This window comes from Grammomys surdaster, unplaced genomic scaffold, assembly GCF_004785775.1.
Source record: "Grammomys surdaster isolate TR1022 unplaced genomic scaffold, NIH_TR_1.0 135, whole genome shotgun sequence".
Classification (NCBI taxonomy): domain Eukaryota; kingdom Metazoa; phylum Chordata; class Mammalia; order Rodentia; family Muridae; genus Grammomys; species Grammomys surdaster.
The window spans coordinates 114,705-139,631 of record NW_021604593.1 but is presented as its reverse complement, the minus strand read 5'-3'; the positions used below and the strand labels follow the sequence as shown (position 1 = coordinate 139,631).

The 24,927-nt window shown below is 40.1% G+C and overlaps 1 protein-coding gene across 12 annotated transcripts in view; it reads left to right on the top strand.

The window, feature by feature from the left end:
- Positions 1 to 24,927, top strand: part of LOC114617219 (protocadherin alpha-4) — a 238,010-nt gene that overhangs the window by 199,731 nt on the left and 13,352 nt on the right. For all 12 annotated transcript variants that reach the window (XM_028762762.1, XM_028762759.1, XM_028762754.1 and 9 more), the window contains 2 exons: positions 8,378 to 8,436; positions 11,393 to 11,481. In XM_028762762.1, coding sequence (XP_028618595.1) covers positions 8,378 to 8,436; positions 11,393 to 11,481 — 148 coding nt within the window. The remainder of the gene's footprint in view (positions 1 to 8,377; positions 8,437 to 11,392; positions 11,482 to 24,927) is intronic.

Here is a 24,927-nt window from a genome sequence, read left to right as displayed (position 1 = left end):
ACTACGATAGGAATATGTGGGGATGGTGGAGATCAGGACAAGCTGAATAAGGGGAGTGTGGGACAAGAACTCCAGCCTATGTCCTCCTCACACTCAGAATTCATCTTAAGATGAGGCCTCAGCATTCACTTGAAATGTCAATAATCTCCTGAGTCCGTGTTAACCATTTCTGTGCTTCTGATAAAATGTAAAGCATAATTTTCAAGCCTTTTCATGTCTTTAAGTTAAATGAAAATACTCTGGAAGCATATGTTCATTTTCTGGATCTGAAATTAGGCATCCAAAGATATAAAAAAAGCTTAGGAAGTGGATGGTTTTTACTGTACATTGTGCTTAGTATGTGTACCAGTTTGGGGTTTTAAGTAGTTGCAGGCCAGATTGGTCCTTATAATGAAGAATGCATAAAAATTGTCAAAAAGTACATTCATGTGCAGGTAAGGATAGGAAAGTCTCAGGGCATGCCTGAAATAGTAGGAGTCTGCCTGGTGGTTCTTTAAATTTGTATTTCAAAGCAAAACCCTGCACTATAAATATGGGTAAATTTTCTTTTCAAACAACAACTCTGTAGCCAGAACTTTGAGAGTCAGCACAAAATAACACTATTTGTTTTTCCTATAGTTTTGACTTTTCATTAGCATATTGGTATGGTTTACTAATGTCTATATTTTCACATTTAAAGTTCATGGAAATCTTGAGGAGGGTAATATGTAACCACGGAATCCTCATTCTCGATTGTCAGAAGATTGTATTTTCACTTTCCTATGAATATTATTCACTTATCAGAAGACCCTGAAAGTGGTCAATGCAGAGTTGCCACAGGAGGCAGACTGCAGACTAAGGAAGAGAGGGAAAAAGAAAATGGAGTTGGGTGGGGAGTGGGATGTCAATGCATTTTCAGAATTGCTACATGGTAGCTTTTGGGAGCCTGTAAAAAAGATTTGCCTTTAAATAAGGATGGTATAGACGTTTGCCTAACAAGTTCAGGTGATAGGGGACTGGGGCAGGCTGCAGGTGGTGGGTGACAAGGCACTGAGAGCAAGGCAGACAAGGTTCAGCTTTGCCACCAGCAGTGTGCTGGAAGCTTAGGAAAATGGCATGCTTGCCCTTTCTCTCATGACTCACAGCTTGGGGCATTTTGATACATGAACTATTTCTGTCTTACACTGACCTGTGTGTTAATAGTTACCGAGGTACACAAACCTTTAATCTAGGAATAAAGATATTTTAGAAAGCGATGGCTGTTCTGGGATTTTGCCAGGAGAGTGCATGAAGTTAGTAAACGCAAATGGTGTCTGATAGACATCTCTCAAAATGTAGTGAGCTGTCCCAAGGTCTATAGCTCCTGTGTTTATTACAGCTATGGAGAAAAGGTGAGACCCATTGTATAGCATGGCAAAATGGTGACAGAAGTCAGTCTGTCTTGAAACCGTCGTTGCTAGGTCAAGCTGACTTTGCCAGGTTGGGCTTTCTCTTTCCTTCCCTAGCTACTGCAGGGTGCTGGAATTGAACTAATGCCATGTGGCAACACTAAAGTTAAATGGAGACTGGAAATGGAAAGTGAAGGCATTTGTACCCATTGACAACTCTGTTCTATAAAAAGTACTCTACTTTGCAAAAATGTGTATATGTGATTTTATTGCTTGTAAGTTTTACATGGAACAAGCATTATCAGAGAGGTTATATAATGTAACACACTGCTACACTGCTAGTTGTATTTTAAGCCTCATCAGTTTGACTCTAAAGCCTATGTTTTGTTCAACAGAAATCCCAATTACACACACACACACATTGGCATGGCATATTCGGTCAAAATGCTGCTGCCAGCTATTTATTTATTTACTGCTTTACTATTGGCAGTGCTTACTCAGAACTCTTAGCTTTGTCATTTCGCCGAGATTTCTCCTGTTGCTTATTAAACACCTACATTTAGGAGCAGATTTTGATCTTTAGGTAGATTTTACAGTGTTGTTGGTGTTTTTTGTTTTGTTTTAATTTCATGAGTTGTGCTATGACGGTTTTTTGGCAACAGGACAGAATTTCTCTTTGGAGCCTTCTGAAAACCTGAAGTGAAAGTAGTTGGCACCTCGTTCAGAGCCTCCATGAAAAGAGACCAAGTCCTAAGATTGATTGCTAATAGTCATTTCGAGTACTCAGTGGCACAGCATGTGAAGTCATAAAGCAGTAGCAGAGACATTTAAGCTTGGCTTCTGTTTTACGTATAACGAAGCAATTTACAGACATCATACCCTCGGTTATTTCTACCCACTGTATGGACATACTGAGCTTAAATCCAGACATGGGGATCTGAAAGAGTTAATGTAATCTTTCAGAATAAGTCTCTTCTAGGGCTGACTTTGCTATCTGGTAGCTCTGTCCTAGAACAATTTGCACTCTATGTACAGTAATGTGATGGTGGGCTTTGTGTTTTTAAAACTGTAAAATAATCAGAATAGACAAAGCTTCTCTTCTCCTCCTCCCCCCTCCTCCTCCTCCTCCCCCTCCTCTTTCTTCTTGAGATAGGGTCACATATGGTCTAGGATGGTCTCTTAACTCAATATGTAGTTGCGAATGACCTTGAGCTCCTGAGCCTTGCACCTTTTGTCTCGAGTGATTATAGGCATGTGATACCAAACTACACAAGACCAAGAGATTTTACTTTATACTTATTATTTTTACCTATGTATACCTACACAAGTTTATTTTCACCATATGTGTTTCTGAGACTACAAAGGGCAGAAGAAGGCATTGGATCCTCAGAAACTAGAATTGATAGCAATCATGAGCTACCATGAGGGTGGTGGGAGCTGAACTTGATCTTTTGCAAGAACAGCAAATGCTCTAAACCACTGAGCCATCTCTCCAGCTTCAAGGCCAAGAAATTTTAACTATGAATTTCTATTCCAGTATTTCATTTTTGATCACCAGTTTTCAGTGGGTGGGGCTGTTTAATGTTGCCATTTTCATTGGTTATAGGGTGGTCTGGAGAAAAAGAAAGTTTATTTGTTCTTGGTCTGATAGTACATTTTCTTCAAATGACTTCCTTCCTCGTTTTTTTTCCCCATAGAGAAAGTTGAGCCAAAGGAATAATGTCTCCGTTCTCTTTTTAGACATATTCTGACTGATGGAGAAATGTGTTTCTTGTGGCTTGATTGCCGTTGACCTACCCTTTCCTCTGACCCAACAGTGAGATATCACATGGGCACCTGGTCTTACTCAGAACACTCTGCAGGGACACAGCTTGGCATATTATACATTGTCTATTGGCACTCTGTCTGCCTGACAGAATAGCAAATTCATTTCTGGATTCTTGCCCTGGTTGGATATGAATTTTGCTTTCAGTGAGAGGTCAGAATGATGTCAGTTTCCAAGTATTTGAGGAAAAATTGCCATCACCAAGATGCAAAGGGAATTTGATGAAACATCCTCTTCCTCCTCCTCTTCTTCCTCTTCTTTCTCTTCTTCCTCTTCCTTTTCCTCCTTCCTGTTAACAAAGTGATTCATTGCATTTTGGCGTTTTCTTGCTTTCTTTTTTGCTCCCCCTCCCACCCTCTGATCTCCTTCCTCTCAAGTAGCTCCCATTCTGATTTCATGTCACACACAATCTATTATTATAGGGTTTTTTTTATTACTTCAATTTTTTTTTACAGTCCAGTCATTACCCTCCTCCAGGCCCACCCTTCCACAGTTACCCATCCCATTTCTCCTCCTCCTATCTCCAAGAGGATGCCCCCCCCACACACACACTAGACCTCCCCACTCCCTGGGGCCTCAAGTTTCTCTAGGGTTAGGCACATCTTATCTCACTGAGGCCAGACCAGGCAGTCCTCTGCTGTATATGTATGGGGGGACCTCAGACCAGCTAGTGTACGCTGCCTGGTTGGTGGCTCAGTGTCTGAGAGATCTCAGGGGCCTGTGTTAGTTGAGACTGCTGGTCTTCCTATAAGGTTGCCCTCCTCCTCAACTTCTTCCAGCCTTTCCCTCATTCAACCACAGGGGGCCTCAACTTCTATCCATTGGTTGGGTGTAAGTGTCTGCATCTGACTCTTTCAGCTTGGTAGGCCTCTTGGAGGACAGCCATGGTAGGCTCCTGTCTGTAAGCACATCATAGCATCAGTATTAGTGTCAGGCCTTGGAGCCTCCCTTTGAGATGAATCCCAAGTTGGGCTGGTCATGTGACTTTTACAGGGTCCCACTTGGTCTGATAGTAAAATGTTTTCTTCAAAACTCTGACTTGTATTAGAGTTTCTATGCATATTATAATATGACCTTAATTTTTCTGATTAACATAATAATATTTTGACCATTATTTAACAAGTAGCAGTGAGTTAAAAATTCAGAGGTCAAGAGAACTCTTTAGCAATGTTTCTAAAGCAGGCGTTCTTAAATGTGACTTTTACAGAACCCCACTTGGATCAGAGTTTCTATGCACATAATTTACCTGATTAGTATAATACTATCTTGACCAATATTTAAACCAGTAGTCATGATTTAAAAATTCATAGATCAAGATAATTCTTTAGCAATGTTTTAAATTTGCTAATGTAAAAATTATATATGCTCTTTCAAGAATTTGAACTTGGCACATGCAAAGAAATATCTGACATTGCAAAGGTGGAGAGAAATGTCAGTTTCTTTCTGGCCTTGCTGGCTCCATGGAGATGCAACTGTGTGTAAGGAATTAACTGCTTTACCAGCAGGCTGTGCATCCAGAATAAGCAGACCTAGCACTTTCTTTTGTATTAGAACCTATAATGTATATTTTAAAGTCATGCTTATTTTCTTTTCCCATTCTGTAGCTTAGAGTTTACACGTTATACTTGGAAGGAACTATTCGACTCAGAATCCTCAAGTTTATCCTCCTCCAAGTTTGATTTATGGAAAGTATATAATATAGTTGTGATTGTTTTCAGTGTTCTATTTTGGTTTTTCTTTAATGCATCTCTTTTTCTATTGTAACAAATTACCATGAATTAGTGGTTAGAACCTCACCCACTTAGTGTCTCACAGCCCTGCAGTATGTGGTTGAGTTTTCCACTTCAGTTTTCATAAAGCTAAAAAATTCAACACATTGACTAGGAACTCCTTTGGAGGCCTGGGGAAGAATCTACTTAGAAGTTCATTCAGATTGTTGGCAGAGTTCACTTCCTTGGGGACAGAATCCTGTGCCCACTTATCTCTTTTTTCTGGGGCCAAAGAGAAGCACTACTCAGCTCAGAGTGGTTTCTCTAAGGTCCTATCATGTGACTTGTTCTCAGGGCTGTCTAGAGAGAACCTCCTGACACACAGAGTCTCTCTCATGCTTCACATCTCTCTGACCTCTGTCTGTGACTTCTGGACTTGAATATAAAGGCTCTTGTGGTTAAATTGTTCCCAAATAATCTCTCTCCCCTTTTTAAAAGACAGTTAAGCCATGTAAACATGATTATGGGAATAAGTCCACCACAGTTTGAGTCTTGAGACTATACAGGGCAGGTACATTTGGTGTGGGAATCTCAGAGTTGTCTTAGCATTCTGCTTACTGAAATTTAGACCAATGTCCATTAGATAGCACAATGAAAAACTGGCTGTAGATGCAATCTGAATTAAGTCTTACTTGAAAGAAAAAGGAGATCTTCCATGTAGTTTCAGGTTTTAAAGAGCAATTTATTGACAAAGTTAACAGCAATTTGCATGGTGAGAAGGCAGCAGTTTATTTCACTGAGTGTTCATGTGAGTTTATGAATAACATAGGATATTTTTAAACTGTTTTACTTTAAACCATCTTAGAAGTGATTCATCCTTCTGTAGCTTAAGTATCCTATGGAATAAATCACAAATAATTTCCTAACAGGATAGATTAAATCTTTGTATAATTTTAGCAGTAACTCGTTAGTTCTTGTTCTTCAATAATATTACATCATCCATATGGATTACCTAATTGACTTTTTCTGCATCTAGAGTTCTGTGACTCTTATTGTATTAGAAGACTAAACTGGAATACTTCCCCAATGGAAATTCAGCACACTCAAGGTGTGGTGTTGTGAGTCTGTAATTGCAGCAGTTGGCTGGTGAAGTCAGGCAAATCAAGAGTTCATGGCCAACCATGGCATGGTGAATTTGAGCCATCCTGGGTTCAACACGATAACCTTTCAGATGAACAAACAGATAAAACGGAGAAAGAGAAAAAATTATTTTAATTCTGAGGTGTAATTTTCAAATATCTTAGAGGTAAACAATCATAGTCAGTCCAAGGCCCTCCTGTCTTGTAGCGATACGTCAGTAGTCAGTCTTTCAGCCTGAACTTTCTCCAAACTGAATCAAATTTTGTATACACCCCACATATATTTTGGTGTTTCAATTTAATATTCATTTAAGATTCTAGGAATGTAGAAGTAACTATATGTAACTACTACTTGAATTTACCAATTGGGCAAATTTAATGTCTTTAGCGGTCACTCATTTTTATAATTTAAGTATAATCATCACAACTTGTGTGACAGTTCATTTACCTAAAAATACTCAAAAAACGTATTCAATATCAGACTCTTCTATATTCTAAGGATATAGTCTTGTGTCTATTAATTATTTGAAGATATCTATGTTTTATGAGTAAAACAGATACAGTCAGTTTCACAGAACATATATATCACCTGGTCTGGAAAGTATTTGGATAAAAATGCTTATTTCACTGTGTAGTGTTGGATGATGAATTAAGATATACTAGTTGTGTTCTTCATTTCTTTTCCTCGTCTGATCTTATTGCCATAAGAAATCTCATAACTATCATTGTAGCAAATAAATCTGAGAAGTAAGTTGTTGCAGGTGGACTGTTATTAAAAATAGCAACATGACAAATTAAATGTCTTGTTGAGGAAGTTAGATTGTGTAATAAAGTGAGTTTCCTGTTCAGACCTGATAGAATTGTGCCTTTCAGCAAACTGAGGTTGGTGATTTCATCCAAAAGATCAAGTTGCAGTGATTTTCATCATGAGTGTTACCCAATCATAGCAAGATGAGCAACAGTTACTCAGCAGATGTTAGAGTCTTTCTAGAAAGATTTTTCTCAGTGGACAAGGTAGGACTGTAGAAGATAGTAATGTTGAGAACCTAGTAAGAAGTATTTTACTCATGTTTTCAGATTCATAAAATTATTTGTGAACATTTTATCTTTTGTTGCCTCTAACAATACTTGTAGAAAATGGAAGCCCATTTCACTTAGTCTGTTGGCAATTTATGCAACTTTACATGATACAACCATAGCATGTTATAGATTTGAAAATCAAGGGTGAAGCCAGTTTCATATGCATAGCTTGCCAGCAGAATATAGAAGAATAAGGTGACAGCTTGTATGGGGGTAGGGAATGCTGATCCCATCACTTCAGTGGGCATTATGAAGTATATCTATGAAAATACTTTACATTACTTGCATGGACTATATGAGCGATGGGGGTAAGAATAGTTTGAACTTTGAACTCATTGAATGGCACTGCTACAGCTTCATGTTGCTAACTATGATCATTATAACCTGGAAGAAAGCAAAAATTATAACCCTCTTCCATTTCTAACTTAATATCCATGCCTGATTTAGTCTCCAGTGATTCTGAGCACCTATGGCCAAAATATAGCTCCCTTCACAGTCTTTCAGGTGCCATATTTTCTTCTTTATCAATTCTACTTTGAAATGACAGTTTGTGGGCAGAGGGCACACACATTTTCTTTCTAGGACACAGCTGGTGCAGAAAGAGTTGGGGTCCTCATGGATTTCATCGACTTCCTGCTAAGCAGCCAGAGCCTAGTGAGTCAACAGATAAATCATGAGGAAGGAGCAGGGAGCCAGATTTATGAGAAGTTTGGGAAGCAAGACAAGGTCAAACTGCAGTGGTTTGTTTTCTTCTCTCTGCTATCCTTCCTCCATCAGTTGAAAAGGCTGTTATCAGTTGCTAGTGTTATGACTGGGCACATCCTTCTCAGGTCAAACACGCTGCAGTCTACAAAGCCAGCAGTAGATTGCAGTCCTCTGCAGTCCAGACAGGTCTGCAGAATTTGTGTGGTCCTGTATTGCTGTAACTAGACTACAGGACTGAGGGTCTGCCTCTGATGGGACATTTGAGGGTAAACCAATGGATTTTTCCTGTCATGAGACAAAGTCCTCTAATATTTTAAGAACATAGACTTATACCTGGCAGGCAGGGCACAGCTAAGCCTGACCCTCACAGCACCCCTAAGTATGGATTTCCTAAACTGATATGTGTCATGGGTTTCATATGAAATGTCCCATTTGGTATTTTTGGATTGTATGCATGAAAAATATTTAAGGACTAACTAATCAAGTAATACTGCCTTGGGTGAGCATTGATTTGTCATTTTTAACAACAAACTCCCTTTGTGATTTTTGCAGCCACGACAGCCCAACCCTGACTGGCGTTACTCTGCCTCGCTAAGAGCAGGCATGCACAGGTATGTCCTTTCTTCTCCTTCGCTCCTCCTTCACTTGGGAGAAACTTGAAGTGGGCTCTGTTAGATAAACTGTATCTCCACAGCCCAGAAGCAGCTGTTTAAATTGAGAAGCTTTAAAAACTCTGCCTGGGAATGCAATTATTTTGCTCTTCATGATTATTTCTTGAAACATTGGAAGTAATCAGTGCCAAGTGCTTATTGAGTGCTGGGAAAGGAGAATGCCGTGTGGAACCAGAGGCTGGTTTCTGTAGTTTCATCAAAATTCCTGCAAGAATGTGTCAGTTTAAAAACTTTTGTATCAGCTTAAAAATATTTTAAATTCTCTGTGATAATTTCCAGTTCTCCATCACTCTCACCCACAGATTTTTTTCTCTCTCTTAAAAATTATAATTAATACAAGCCAAGCACTTTCAGGTTTGAACAGATTATAAATGTATATACACATACTGTTTCTTATTTCTTCTTCTATCTCACACTGACTATTATACACTGTTAGACACATTAACTGGTAGCTATTCTTGTTTATATATTTGCCTCTTCTAGAATCTTCTATCTTCTCCATCATTTTGCTCTCTTATTCGTACCAATAGCATGAGCCCTTTAGAGATGAGCCATGTTCAGGACATTATTGAATATCTGGAGACGAAATCTAGCTTGCTTTAGATCAACCTAGAGTAATAGCATTACTCAAAACTCAGACTTAATGTAGTTTGGTCTTTTCTACTTTGTCTCTTTGACAGTAACTGATTCCCAGAGCTGATGTGTCCATGCCATGGGGCCAAATGAAAGATTCATTATTTGTGACTGTCTTTGGAAACCAGATAGGGAGACTCAAGAAACTAATGATTATATTAGCAAAAGGATTTAACTTTGAAGAAGAAATGAACTCTAGACTTTATGACCCTCAGAATATCTGGGAAATTATTAATTGAGTCTTCATCAAACCTAGGTCAATGTCTAAAGAAAAAGCTTATAGAATAGTATGTGTAGAATTAATGAAAATGTAATTTTAGCTCATTAAACATGCATTAGATTAAAATAAATTAATGCCTTCTCAAGCGTACAAATGAACAGAGATTATTATATGGGTGCTATTTCTGAATCAGAAGTAATCAGGGAAGGGCTAAAGGTTGATAACTGGCTTGGTGAAATGTCATGCTGGAACCAGAGTCATGATTTTAACCTAAACCCCTATACAGAGGCTGCTATACTAGGCATCGGCGGAATTGCTTGTATGTATTAGAGAGGAATTGTCTATTTGGGATGGTTGTGCAGCTGTGCATTAGATAAATCAGGGATGGCTGCAGAGCTGTGCATTAGATAAATCAAGCTCATCTTACAGCATCAGTTAGAATTTGTGTTTTGCTTGAAAGAAACCAAAGCTATGAGGTGCAGCTTCTGAGGAACTATGTTTAAAATAAAATACCGAAGGAATTATCACTTTCTTGTCCCAATTTGCTCCTGTTTGGGTTTCAGTTAGGGCCCCTCCCCATAGTGCACTTGGCCTGTCTAGCCCTGGGTGTCATGCCATACTCATCTTACTTTTGAAATCTACTTTGAGCTGATCTGGTTGCAAGGAAGGTACATCTTTATGTCATTATACTTTTCTGGTAGATCCATGAATTCTCAAATGCTATGAATGTTAAAAAAAATAGAAAGAAAGAAAATTCTGGGCTGGAAATGAAGAGTAAGGGTATTGAGTCACAATTTAGCCCGTGGATTTCTACTCACTGTGTCTGGAGTGAACAAACAAGGGACAGCTGGATGCATAGATTCCCTTTCCTGTAACAGTTCCACTTCTGAGCCATTGTCTCCTGTAATCCCTTCAGTCAGTCACTGAGGTCTTAGTAATTTCATTTGATGATAAGTAAATGTCTAATTTAAAAGTGCCCACCAACTTCGAAGAATTGTCCCAGCTACTGAGTTGGATCCTGTTTTCCTTCTTTACCTATCTGGATATATTTTAAGCTCTGATGTGCGCTAGCTGTAGACATACGTAAACTGACACAGCACTCTTCCTGACCTTGTATGATTTGTTTTCTCTCTGCTAGCCTCTATGAGTCTCTCAGGTCATGTCCAGCAGTGTTTTATGTTGAATTAGTTTCTTTTGGATCTATGAATTGCTGTGATTTGGTTTCTTTTGTCTTAGGATATGTTGGATAGGTCATCTATGCATAAAGCAATACAGAAAAAATAAAACCAAAGTAAGGCTAAGACTTAATTAGAGCTAGGGCGGGCAATACTTTTGTCACTGTCTGCCCATTAAACTGTTTTTTTTGTAGTATATCAAATAAAGTTCTCTTTAAAAAGAAAAAACTAACTAAATAGTTGTGCTGGGTTTTGTTGCTCATGCCTCTAACCCCTACTACTTAGGAGGCAGATAGAGAAAAATAGCAACTTCAAAGCCAGTTTGGGCAACTTAGTGACACGCTGTCCTTGAAATAAACTAGGAAGGTTTGGGGATGTAACTCAACGATAGAGACCTTGGTAAGCATATATGAGACCTAAGGTTCAATTCTCAGCCGTGCATGTGCACCCGCCACGCCCAGGTAACCAAACTAATAATACTATCAACAATATCAGTATGTTTAACCTGAGAGAGGGTTGAGAGTTCAGGGAACAAGCTTCCCTCATGAGCATTGAGACGTTAAGATGGCATTTGTCCTCTTGTGGGTCTTTTGTTAGATTTAGTGGGCACCACAAGGCATTAATGAAAACCAAAACTGCCATAAAGACAGAACATGTGATTATCACGGTGGCATAGCAGGCAGTAAGTTAGCAACGGTTTTGCAGTTTTACAAGGTGACTGTTCAGCAGTAATGATTGCAATTCAAGCACGGGTAAGGAGTGTTAGCTGCAGCCCTCCCTTCATAATGGAGGCAGCTTCTGAGGGTGGGAAGAGACTTGGAAAAGCGTTTATGGTCTAACTGTTATCTGGGTCTGTATGTTTACTCAGCTCTGTGCACCTGGAGGAGGCTGGCATTCTACGGGCTGGTCCAGGAGGGCCTGATCAGCAGTGGCCAACAGTATCCAGTGCAACACCAGGTAAAGAATCAGGATCTCACGGTTCCTTTTTGGGTTCTGGAAACTTGTCAAATGACCTGGTTTTGTAAGAGCAGAAATGTTGATGGCTCCTTTTTGAGTCTTTCTTTTCTTCCATTAAAAACACGATCTCTGTATATACCTGATTGTTTTGATTGTATGCTTAGTGATTTTCAAGAGTTGAAAATAGATAACTGAGAATTTATTATACTTGTTTTAGTTTTAAAGGCTGAGGAAACACAGAAGTGCATCACTGAATTCATGTTCACACAGGTTCTGAGTAGCAGAGAGAGGGTTCAAACACAAGTGAAGCTTGCTCCAAATCCAGGCCTATGTGACATGGCTGCATACATGCTGCTTTGCAAAAATCCACCCAAATTAAAATGAGTGCATGCACAATACAGAACAGATGACATAAGCATGTATATGTGAAAACTTCTCTCTAAAAATAGCCAGATGCCTTTCAAATGATTAAACTGAATAACGTGCACAGCTAAGGGCCTATTTTGTGCTGGCAATTTTAAGGACTTTCATTTAGTCTAATCAAGTAGCATTTGCTATTTATGAGTGTTTCATATGTCAACTAAAAGTAAGGTTGGTAAAAAGTGCACAAGTTGAAGCAATTTATTAGACAGCTAATATTGCCAGATGGTAAGGGGAAGAACATGAAAGACTCCATTGAACCAATCCGCAGCCCCAGTTCAGTGAATGAGTGAGAGAGGAGAGTGTTTTCAGAATACTAACTGTTGTAGGATGAGGAAGCACCTAGACATGTCAGAGCTACTCAAAGCCACACGTGAAGTCATGCTTGGTCACCCTCCCTACCTCTAAGATTAGTCTTGCTGTCATGGAGACGTTATAAGTTTGGTAAGTTAGGAGCTAGCTTTGAATATGTCCTCTCATTAATGACATTGGTCAGTGTAAATTTCCAGCCACACATAAAATGGGAACATTTATGGATCATTTCATGTTTTGGGACCATGTTTGTCCTTCAGATTCAAAAGGATGTTAGGGATATATATTCCTAATGTATAAATATATATGTACATACACATATGTGTATATATGTACACATATATACACATATGTGTATATATATGCGCATATATGTGTACATATGTACACACATGTATATAAGCACACATTATATATATACATACATATACATGTATATATACACACATACACTTACATTTACTATTAGACAGCAAGCAGTTGCATTCAAGTTAACTTTTAAATTTTTTCTTATTTGAGAGTTTCATATGTGTATATAATGAAATACGATCCTACCTAATCCCCATTTATCCCTTCTGACTTTCCCTATATTCTACATAAGTCCATGGCATTTGTTTTGATAGCCCTTTAAGTCCTGTTAGTGCTGCCCATACATGTATTGGTGTGGGGCCATGCACTGGAGACTGGGAAATCTATCAGTTACCACATCCTCAAGAAAAAAAAATATTCCCATCACCTATCCAAAGCCAATAGCTTCTTAGAAAGGGGTGGAGTTTGGATATCATCCTGCCCAGTTGTTGATGATCCATAGTTTTGATGGAGATAGATGAAGAATCTCCATTGCTCTCCATCCGGCTGCTGATACATGACTCATGGCCCTTAAGGAGTGGTCAGAGCTCACACTTTCCAGTTATTCTGTAGTGACCTAATCATTACAGGAAGGTAAAAGGGTTCTCCTCTGCCTTCTGCCATGTCCTTTGTACTTTGACGCATTAGAACTCACGGTGTGTTCTTGGTCATTTGAAGAGGAATGGTGTAAAGATTAATATTATTATTTAGAGTAAGAGCTGAGCTGAATTCCAGTGTCAGGCTTACTTACTGAGTGCACAATGACAAAGCGCCTCAGTGCATCACAATGGTTCCATGGAGCATCAGTGCATATGTAGTCAGCTTATGCATGTTTGGGGGAAAAATAATCCCATGGCTTGTAATCTACTATCTGGCTTTGACTGATGACATGATGGTTAGAATCTAGTAGTTCCCATTTGTAGACCCATATATGTATAGAGCTGAGTCTCTCACCACTGCCCTCCTGGGCATGGGGAGAGGAGGGCTTATTCATTGCTCCCTGAAGAAGAGGAAAATGCTTCTCCAAACTTGGTTTTCAGTCTCAAACAAAGGCTGCTTCTTTTCACTGACTGTATCACTCCATGATGTGCCTCATGGTGAAGGTGCAGTTGTTACTGGAAGGTTTTTTTCTTCTACTTGCAGCCTCTTATACTTGTGTCTCAGCTCTTCCTGTGTCTTGCCACTGAATGTCCTTTTATGCCAACACCAGAGTGGCTGTGACCAGGGACATAAAGGAACCTGGGCCCACTTTGCACTGCTTCTTATTCATGTGCGTGCCTCTTGAGGTTGTTTTTCCTTTTAATTCTTCTGCTTTGCTGGTAAGCTCTTCATTTAACTTCACAGTCTGAAGAAGCCTGGAATAAAGAAGCTGTATTCTGAAGGGATCAATGGAGGCAACACAGGTGATGTTTTCTGTAGGATAAACAAGTCAGGCATTAAATTGGGTAATTCTGATTACTGGCCCCTGTTCTCCAGTCTTGCCTTTTATATAAGCAGACCTGGATCACATGTCTCCTTATTTCCCTCCAGCTTCCCATGAGATTGAGCACAGAGAAAATTAGCTAAACAGTAAATGCACAAAATACAGTTACAGCCTCTGCAAGGATGGAGGAATGTGTTTTAGAGGCAGGAACATTAAAGGGCCAGGCACTGGTGTTCAACTTTTAATTTTATCTGGGCGAATGCCCTGAAAAAGTCTTAATAAGTGTTCTCTTGTGATTGATTCCTAGAGGGGATCCGGAGAGACTCTAAAAGAGATGGGCCCTGCCTGCCAGGGAACTGGTTTGGCTGTGTGCAGTGGGTCAGGCTGCCCTTGCCTATTAGTTGTTCAAGGCTCCCCTTTATATAGTTCATAGACTCTCAAGAGCTACCGGCCATGTGCAAGCTGGATGTGAGAGTGCACACGCCAGCATAAGAGATGCGGGGTAGCAGGGTCTGAAGTGGAGGCCTATCTCATCTACATGGGAGACTCTCTCTGGAAAAAATTATAAACAAAACAACCACGGTTAAAAATAAAAGCAACAATAAAAATATTTTAGAGTGGGAAATCCAACCAAATCTTCAAGGTCTGGGAGTATGAAGTCAACCGACCACAAATTGAAAATATGTGATAAAAATGTGTCTGTATCAGACATATACAGGGATTTTTTTCTTGTCACTCTTTCATAAACAGTACAAGGTAAAAACCTACATAGCATTTTCACTGTATTAGGCATTACCACTCATCCAGAGATGATATAAACTACACAGGAGGGTTGTGATATTCCATGCAAACACTACACCATTTTATATGTGATTTGAACATCAACCGACTTGAGTGTCTGTGATGATCCTCGAGTCCATCCTCCATGGGTAACAGGGGATAATAACTGTTCTCTTTATTTATCAAGGGCCCAGGGAATTCCAAGGCGCACAGCTCTGCCAAAGATAACATCATAGCTTGTGAAGCAAGGTCCTGGGGGACCTGGAACTAAACAGTGAAAGATTAATTGGGTGGGATAGGCTCTAAGGAACTCAGGGTACTAAGCAGTGGTTCACGGTGTGCAGTTCCTGGGATAGAGTACCAATAACATCTAAGGATTTGTTAGAAATGTTCAGACAAGCTCTCCATGTGATCTCAACACACCCTAAAGTTTAGGAATCCTTCTAGAAGTGAGTTTGTTGACACAGGCCTGTGATATTCCCTATTTAGGGGCTGCTAACAGGGGTCTGCAAGTTCAAGGCCACCTGGGCAAGTGTAAGGAGATGTTATCTCAAAATAAAAAGTGAAAAGAATGTAATTCGGTGTTAGGACATTTACGTATCATGTGGGAAGCCCTGGGCTCAATCTTCAGTGCCCAAATCACAAAACAGTAGCAGCAAAGATACACTGGGCTAGAATAAAGATTTCTGATGTTGCCTAGTATGTATAGAGGCTCAGAAACTGTGTGAAAGCCATCTGCTTATGATTCTTGTGGGAAGCAAGGGCCTTTCCCAGACCCAAGAGATAATAGCCAAGCACTGGAGCTGAAGACCCAGAGCAAGCTTCCTGTGACATTTGCTGAGCCACTCAATTGCTGTATGCTTCCAGGGCCTTTTTATGCTCAGTTTATTTCTCAGAGAAATGGGTGTAAGAGTAGTGAGTAGTGTCTTCCTTATGAAGTCATTACAGTAATTAAATGGCATAGCACTCACATGTTAAAGACTCCAAACAGGTTTAGTGAGAAAACAGCTATTTTTATGATTTCTTTTTTTTTTTAAAGATGAATCTATCCTTTCTTTACTTTCAAAATGTAGACCTGAGGTTCTCTGAGTAGTCTCTGTGGGGAGGCTGTGTCACTGAGATTTTAAGTGCTTGTCTCTGTATTTCCTTGTAGGATTGTCTTTGTCCTGGTTTGTCACATCTCTTTACTCGGTGGGAAATGTACATGGTTATGTGTCCTAGTTTTATAGGGGGGGATCCACGCTCTTATTCATTTTATAGATTTTGCCTTTCTAACCAAGCCAAGTCCCTAAGGAAGACTCAATATAGACTCCATCCCTAATCACTCCTCCCAAAGAAACCATGTCCAGTAAGTTTTTTGGAGTCCATTTAGAAACACTGTCAACATCTTTTATGTCTCATGAGTGAGTGCACCCTCTGGCCCTTTGGGAAGACTTTAGAAAGCATGCTGTTCCACTAACCCGCTCACCCTGGACTTCAGCTGTTGTCATGGCAATGCCAGTCCTGGTAGGTGTGTGCATATCCTTATTAGGAAAAAGAATGAGTTCAGGGATTGTGTGAGTAGGGCACCTCTTCTTTGTGTCCTCCACTGTCACCTTCCGTCTGACAGCCCAGGAAAAGAGCTTTATGTAGCAAGCGATCTCTAGTGGGGCGGAGAAAGCAAGCCCTTGGAAGATGCAATTTCATTTTCAGGGGTGTGAAGCTCATTTTGCTTGTTGGAGTTCTCCATGCAGCCCATGATACACAAAGATTTGCTTGTTCTGGCCTGGTTTGGAGTGAGGTATCAAGGTAATATGGCAAGAAGAATTGTCCCAGGAGAAGCCAGAAAGCTTTAGTCTTTGCTGTCTCTCTCTATGTGTCCTTTCTTTATCTCTTACTTGGAGGGACACTTGGCACTTTCCATTTTTATTGACTGTGTAGGTAAAAGGATGGAGTTGAGATGTCCTGATGTTCTAAATTATTTTTATATTAATAAACAGCTTCTGTGATAGTTCTATACCCCCTATATTTCCTGTACATTTCCTCTCATACTAATTTTTTCAGGGTTGGTAGCCCAAGGCCAAATACAATCAAGGTTGGAACCATGGCATGTATTATAAGAACCTCTTCCTTCTCAGTTGTCCTCAAAAGGAGACTCTAAGTCTCATGGAAATTACCCAATATCACATACATGCATGTGCACTTCTTGACATACATTTTGAGGACACACACAGTGAGGAGAAGTGGACACCAAAAACTGTTCCCCAGGGCTAAAGTTTCCTTCCAGCTCCACAGATGCAAAGACACAGGCTAATGCTGGGCAAGGAATAGAACCTCATTATAGTGTCTCTGGTTGTCATAGATCCATTTAATATGTTGACTACATTGGAGCAATAGAGTATGGTCCCTGGAGAACTTTCTCCTGACAACTTTGACTATGTTTTCAAAAAATCATATGCTTTAGTCTTCTTTTGTTCACTGGTTGTGTGGAGCCAGCTGTAGTATACATACATTTAATCCCTGCACTGAAGAGGGCTGACAGAGGAGAATTGTCAGGAATTCAAGGCTAGTCTGGTCTATATACTAAGTTTCAGGCCAGGTTATATAGCAAGACCCAATATCAAAGCAAAACAAAATAACCAAATGAACCAACCAACCAACCAACCAACCAACCAACCAACCACCACTACCACCACCACCAACAGCAACAACACTCCATGAAACAGGATTTCTGAAATACTAATCTAGGTTTTGATATGCACTTTTTCTGTTGTTGTTGACTTTTATAAGCCCTTTATCAATAGTCTGAGTCAGGTTTCTGCTAGGGAGTTCCCAATGTTGTAAAGCCTAAGAAAGGGAGAGTTCACCAAGTTTTCCACTTGTCTCAGCAGCACAAAGACAGAAGGCCGCTTGTTGTTTGAAAGCTTTGTGAGGAAGGGGAAATGAAGGGTGGAGTCTGTGTTTCCTTTTGTGAGGAAGATCACTAGGATTGTTTAGATTAGGAGTCTGGGAACTCCTATTTGGAAGGCACTTGAACAACAACAACAACAAAATCTACTTCTAACCTGGTTTACAGTAGAATTATCATGACAGTTCACAATTATTTTAAGTGTTGTAGCTCCGGAGAGTCTCTTGGTCTTACCCACACTGGCAAGCTACAAACTAAAGCCTGCCACAGTGATACCAAGGGACTTTTATAGCAAGAATTTTTGGAAACAGTCAGCCAAAGGAACTTGAAAAAAATCATTTTCATAGAAGCAGTCAGCTTTGCAGTTGAGAAGGTCACTGCCTAATCTAAAGGAACGTATTCAGGTCAAATATTGACTGTAAATCAGGGGTCTCTAGGGAAGGCTCATAAGGGTTCCAATTGCTGGAAGTGAGTGTGTGGGTTGTGGAGGGGACTTATTCTGCCTTGGCACTGGAATCCTCCTTGCTGTCAGTAAGCAGAAGGGTAGGAAGCAGAGATAGATGCTGTTCTACCCTAATTTATTTCCTGAAGCCAAGCACTTTCTCAGCCATCTTGTCTACCTTCTAAGGAGAGGACTAGGTAAAGGGTGGGAGGGGCTAGTACTAGAGGAGCTATTACCAAAGGAAATGCAGGAAAAAGGATATTTGGGTTCCTGTTTAAATTGAGAGCTACCTAAGAGATGTAACCACAAAAATTTGAGGTATGAAGAAGTAGCTTCGGGTAGCCAGATTAGGGTCCACAAGAGAAAAGAGACAATGTGAAGTTTGTTATTATTACAGTCATACCTCTTACTCACTATATCCCAAACCCTCAGTCTCTGGATCACAGGTGTCATCACATTTTTTTTTTAAAGACTTAAAAGTGAAAAATGAGTGAGTGTTGTTTTGTAGGCAAAAGTCTAAGCAAGCAAGGTCAGTGTTGATTATTCAAGAAATTTCAACATCCTGAGTTCATGTCCAGTTCTGTCCAAGCTATTGCTCACATGCCATGTGGGCCAAACTAAGTAATGAAGGGTTCCCTAGGCCTTCCATTTTCCTTTCTTGTTTTTGTTCTAACTCTACAGTATAGACACTGTGTTGCTTAAGAACATCTGTCCCATTTCTGTTCCCATTACTACCTGGAGTCAGATGAATGCCCTAAAGCTACTGAACATGTGAACAACTTAGAATAAATGCTCACCAGCCTGCATGAATAGAGGCTAGATTTTGGGGGGAGAATATCACTAGATGTGTGAACAGTGAGGAAGATACATTTGAGTTTGTGAGTTTGCTGACGAGCCATAGAACACAGAATTACCAGCCCCCCACCCCATGTTTCTTTGTTTCCAAATTCTACTAGGAAGGCTGTTCCCTGTCTTCTGCCTTCTCCTAGGACAGGAGATAGAACTCCCCCATGGTGCTTGCTAGGCAAGTGCTCTGCCAACGGAGCTGTATTCCCAGTTCTCTTACTAGGAAAACAAAATGAATCAAACAACAACAAAACTCAACACTAAACCAAAAAAAACTAGTCTTAGGGAGATTTTCCAGTGAATGTACTAATAGGAAGGTCTTTGTTGATCAGCTTTTAAAATCTTTAACTCTTGAACCATTGTCTTTGAACTATAGAAACAGTCGTTTAGAACAAGAGGAAGATTTAACAGCAATATCTACTATTTATTAAAGACTGTGATAAAAGTATTCCACAGATATTACATAATTAAATAACCGTGTGTGTGTGCGTGTGTGCGTGTGTGTGTGTGTGTGTGTGTGTGTTTGTAGGAGGGGCTCAGAGAATATCCTCAGGTGTCATTTGTCAGGTACTTTCCAGCTTTATTTAGAGACAAGGTCTCTCACTTGCCAGCAAGCTCTAAGGTTCAATCTGCCTCTGCCTCTTCAGTGCAACGCCATGTTTGACTTATTTTTAAAAGCATGGGTCTAGGGATCAAACTAATGTCTCTGTGCAACATCTCTCTGCTTGTAAGTAAGACAAGTGCTTTACCAACTGAGCCACGCCCCCTATTCCTTACACAGCTTTAAGAGAGAAGTACATTATCATTCCCATGTTTCAGAGAAGGAAGTAGAGGCTATGAGAAGTGATTTCCTTACTTTACACAGATGATCAAAGTGTTTTAGTATTTTCAGTGACTTTAGTATTTTCAGTGTCAAGTAAAAGGCTTACACACATCATGCTTAAGAAAAATTTATTGAATTCTTTAATGAATACAGAGCCAAAAAGGCATTGCAGCCCACGTCTTCCTGCTGCCAAACCCTATTTGTTTACCATGTTGTCCCACGTGGTAAGTGGAGGTTTCATTGTCTGAGCTCTAGGCCGGCTATTGTGGCCTGTACTGGTTTCATGTTACTGCTGTTACAAGTTCACATAAATTTTGTGGCTTCAGATACCACAGATTATGATTTTAAAGCATCTCAAAATCCCAAATGGGGCTAAATCACACTGTGTTCCAGACACTAAAGCAGGACTCAATTGCCAATAATGTGTTTCATAGTTCCATCTGAGCCCCACGCCATACACTTTCAATGTACATATTTGCATGAATAATATATTCACAAAAATTTAGGTATTCTCTAAGAAATATATGATTACTTTATCATGTTTCCTGTATCTTTGTGGGTCTCCTTTAGCAGAGTCATTAGTACCCATCTCTATCACCAGTATCTCTAAGGTAGTTGAAGCCCTTTCTATCCTGTCTCTCAAAAGTCTTCTAGACTCTATCAAATGCCTAATTCCAAAGCCACTTTTTCTATTTTTAGTTATTTGTAACAGCATCATTTTGCCTTAGGATAAAAATTATACCTCTGTATCCAAAGATCACAACAACTCTACACAAGATAGTTAGTTTAAAACAATATAACTTGATTATCACATGGTTTTGAAGATCAGAAGCCTGAAGTAGGCTTTACTGGCTAAAATAATGGAGTTGGAAGGGCCACATTTTTTTTTTAGAGGCTCTCTAGGAGGACTCTCTGGGCATGGAGGCACATAGGTGTAATTCCAACACTGCAATTCTAACAACTGGGAGGCTTAGGCAGGAAGATATGGAGTTCCAGGCCAGGGTGGGTGATATAGCATGACCCTGTCTCAAAAGTCATTAAAAGAGTGAAAAGACCATCTCTTGCACTTTCCAGCTTTTAGAGGCTGCCTGCATTTCTAAGCATTTGGGCCCTTGTTTCAGCTTCAAAGCCAGCAATGTAGCATCTGCAAATCAATTGTTCTCTTTCATTTCTAAGGATGTTGTAAATGCACTGAGCTCACCTAGCTAATCCTGTATAGTCTGTCTCAAGATCTTTAATCATATAGGATTAAGATCACTTTTGTCATGCAATATAACACATTTATAGGTCTTCTTTGAGAAAGGGCACATCATTTTACCTACAACAGGATCCTTGATGTTCAAGCGGAGGTGGCTGTGCGTGTGTATACGTGCATGCATGCGTGTGCATGTCAATAGTTTAATAGAGGTGAAGGTAAATTAAGATACATATTAGGAACATGACTTTAATTCCTTTTCGAAAGCAACTAATTATTCTACCTCTAGTTGAGAGTATTAAATCATCTTCTCTCTCCAAGTCTTGACGAATGAAGAGGAGAAACAAGGCTAGTGTGATGGCTCAGCGGGTGAAGTGCCTACCTTGCAAGCCTGACAACCTGAGTTCGAGTCCTGGAACCCACAATGGAAGTAGAAGGAGAGAACCAACTACACGGAGTTGTTCTTTGATTTCCACATGCTTACCTGGAGCGTGCACTACCCCCACATCATACAACACAATAGTACACACATAAATATATGAAATGTAAAAAACAAATGCGAGATGAAGGATCAAAGTTAGTATTGTTATTGGCAAATATAGTCTGTAGAATACTATCAGGGTCTCCAATTTCCAAAATGAAAGTAATGAAAATAAATAGGTATCCAGTTCCCTTGGTGGGAACGGCGAGCTGTCCTTGTTGGTTGATTACTCAGTACAAGTTGGGGAGAATAGAGAAAGAGAATTTAGCTAAGGTATATTGTGAATACAGTGACTGCCGATACTTGACACAGTCCATTTAAAATCAGGTTTTCCATACCTGCTTCCCCCAATAGAATAAACAGTTATTTCCTAGGAACAGTAAACAGAGGAGTAGAGTTAAAAGTCTCTTTCTTCCTAGTTCTTTCCAGAGCACATCACCCAAAGGACAGAAGAGTCCATCTGGTGAGGATTCTCCTCTCTCTGGACAGAGGTGGAAATGCGGACAAAAAGGAAATAGTTTCCACTACATTACCGTGTTGAAGTCTAATGCTGACTGATGTGCACCTGGCTTAAGAACCTTGTTCTAAGGGTTGGGAGAGGCAGAAGACATGCCCCGAGTCACCCAAAGGCTCTTCTGGAAGAGTAATCATGGGGCATAGTAGCTGCTAAAAGAGTCACTGTCCATGAAGTGCCAGGGAACACTGCATGTGGTCTGTCTTGTCAGCTTCTAGCATCTGTGCTTAGGAGGAAGGAAGGAAATGTACAATCAGGACTTACTTGAAGAATAACAGTAAAGAATTAAGAACCTGATCCATGTGTGTGTGTGCACACTGGGAGCTTGAGGATGGAAAGTTCTTTAGCCATTATTCCTTACCTTACCTCAAAGTGGTTAGAGACAGGAGTCTGGGGTAACTGGGGCCTAATTCTCTGAGTTCATATGTATCATGGGGTTTGTTTGTTTCTTAGGTGTATCTTGAATAAGAACCTAAGTTGACACCAGTTTCTTCTTAAGATGTAACAGACTAGGCACTTGCAAAGCCTCTCAGAGAACAGATGACCCCTCCCACTGCTGATGGTGATAAGGCCTTGGGGCCCTTACAGAGCCTTCTCAGAAGCAGCATCCTTGTGTGTTCTGAGTGGCACTGAGATGTCAGTCCAGTGCTGTCCCTGAGGTCTGCTGTCATGGGACTGTTCAGTCAGTGGTCATTGTCACTTCAATTTCTTTGTGTTAGACCAAGAATAAGTTGATTCCACATAATTGCCTCTGGGAAATTTCTTTTGGGAGGATGGCTCTTTTGGTGTGTTATCTTTGAATCTAGGGATTTAGAGGTGTACATTAGCTTCTGTGATCTTTCTCATTCAGGGTCACAACCTTGCCTCCAGGATAATAGCCTTTAAGTGGCTGTTCGAAAGGCGCTAGGAAGTTACTTACACCAGCTGAGGCCCAAACAGGTTGCTACAATTCCATCACTGGCCACCAGCATCAAGTTTTCTTCTTAAAATCTTCATTTATTCCTGTTTCTCTTTCTATTCTCCACTACCCTGGCACAGATGAAGACATGAATTTCTTGCCAGAGATGCTTTCATTGGCTTGGTTTCAATATTGAGTTTGGTAGGAACCTTGTATAGTATCAACTATTTATTAAGCCCTCTTATCAGACCAGGTTCTAATCCAGCTGATATGATTAAAATATTTAATGTGTAATATTTAATAATTACATGTGTAACAATAAATAATGATAGTAATATAACACATTGGAGAACAGAAATGTGGAAAGATAGAAAGATGGCAGTGTCATGTGATAAAAAGAGCCCCATCATACACGGACAGGACCGATGGGAGGGGCAGTCCAGAATGTCTGACTCTGTTGTACTCAGTACAAACTTTATGTCAGTCAGTTGAGCTGGTCCATCTTTTCTGAGGGGATCTCCTAAATTATTTTTACAAGGCACAAACCTCTCTAAAACCATGAGTGATGGATGTACAGAGGCTAGAAGACGGAATTGAGAATCTAAAGACCGTGTCTAGTGTTACTTGGTATTTACTATGATAATATAGCAGAATGGAAAGTCTGAGAGAGGAAGAAAATTTCAGGCAAAGGAAACAATACATGAAAAAAAATAAAGGGAAGTAAATAATCTTGGTGACTACGAGGCGTGCCCTTGGTGGACAGGGTAGGAAAGTGAAAAGGAAATCAGAACAGAAAGGCAAACTAAGCCAATTTTATAGGGCCTTAGACACTCTGATAAAAAACACTAAAAAGGAAAACAAACAAACAAAAAATGACAAGGCAAAAGTGGTAGTTTAATCATCTGGCCGTGGAGCCCCTGGGTTTGCTTTTTAGAAAATGCTTTGATGCTCTCTCATTTCCACCAGAGCTTCAGAGATCAGCCTGTGAAGTGTCAAAATGAGTTAGTAAGCTGACAAGAAAAGCCTTTTTCCTCTCCCAGACCAAGTTTGGGAACTTAAGATGGCTACAGATAGGGAAGTAAAGGGAGGCAAACGAACATTACCTCCACCCCCAGTCTCCCACAGTCATACATAGGGCTGGACTGAGAATGTTCTCAGTCAATTGAAGGGGACTTGAGAAAGTGTATATCGTGAAGGCAGGCATGTTTAAAACTGACTTTGTATTACCACCATTTAGTAAACCTCACAGTGTCTCTTTTGTGTCACCAAATTGTACAACAATATGTAAAACAAGAGAGACTAGACAATACATGAAGATTGCTCTGGATGGTTTCCTGTCAATCACCAAAAAACAAATGAACAAACAAAAGAAAAGCAAAAACAAAATGAAAAATTAAAAAAAAAAATTAAAAATGCTACCAGCAATTATTTTCATTCAATTTAAAATACCACAGTGCCTGGCACATGGTAAATAGGCTTTGAAATATTTTTACCAGATTAAATGGCTGTGATTAAAGTGTGTAGGTCAAGGTGGTGATGGTTGTGAAGGTCTTCCATGCTCCTGTCATCTTGCTACTGTGGTGTTCTGACAGAGTCTCCATTTTATGCCCTCAATGCAGACATCACTACTTGTCTAGAAATGGTTGCCTGAGGCTGAGAAGTGACACAGCAACCCAGAGCCTGGGACAGCTGCCAGATACTGAGAAGCACAGATTGCGATGTGAGGGGGAGGGTAGAGAAGAAAAGTTTCAAAGAGCAACCAAAGACACAGAATGCTTTACTGGTAGGGGGGAGATGATTGTGCCCCACACACTTTGGGATTGGACAGCCAGCCGCAACACTTATGGAACGGACTGTCACTGGGCTGGAGGAGGATACTAGCCAGCCGTGGGCTCTAGGTCTAGCCAGGCTAGGCTGGCTTCACAGGTCCCCACACTTAGAAAGACATCACTGTTAGGTTCCAAAGAAACCTGGGAGAAATAGCTAATATGTTGTCTATTAGCATACCAAAACCTGTGCCTGGCTTCTAGGCTCACCTGTGGCTCCACCCAGCGCTTCTCATCCCGAAGCAGCTTTC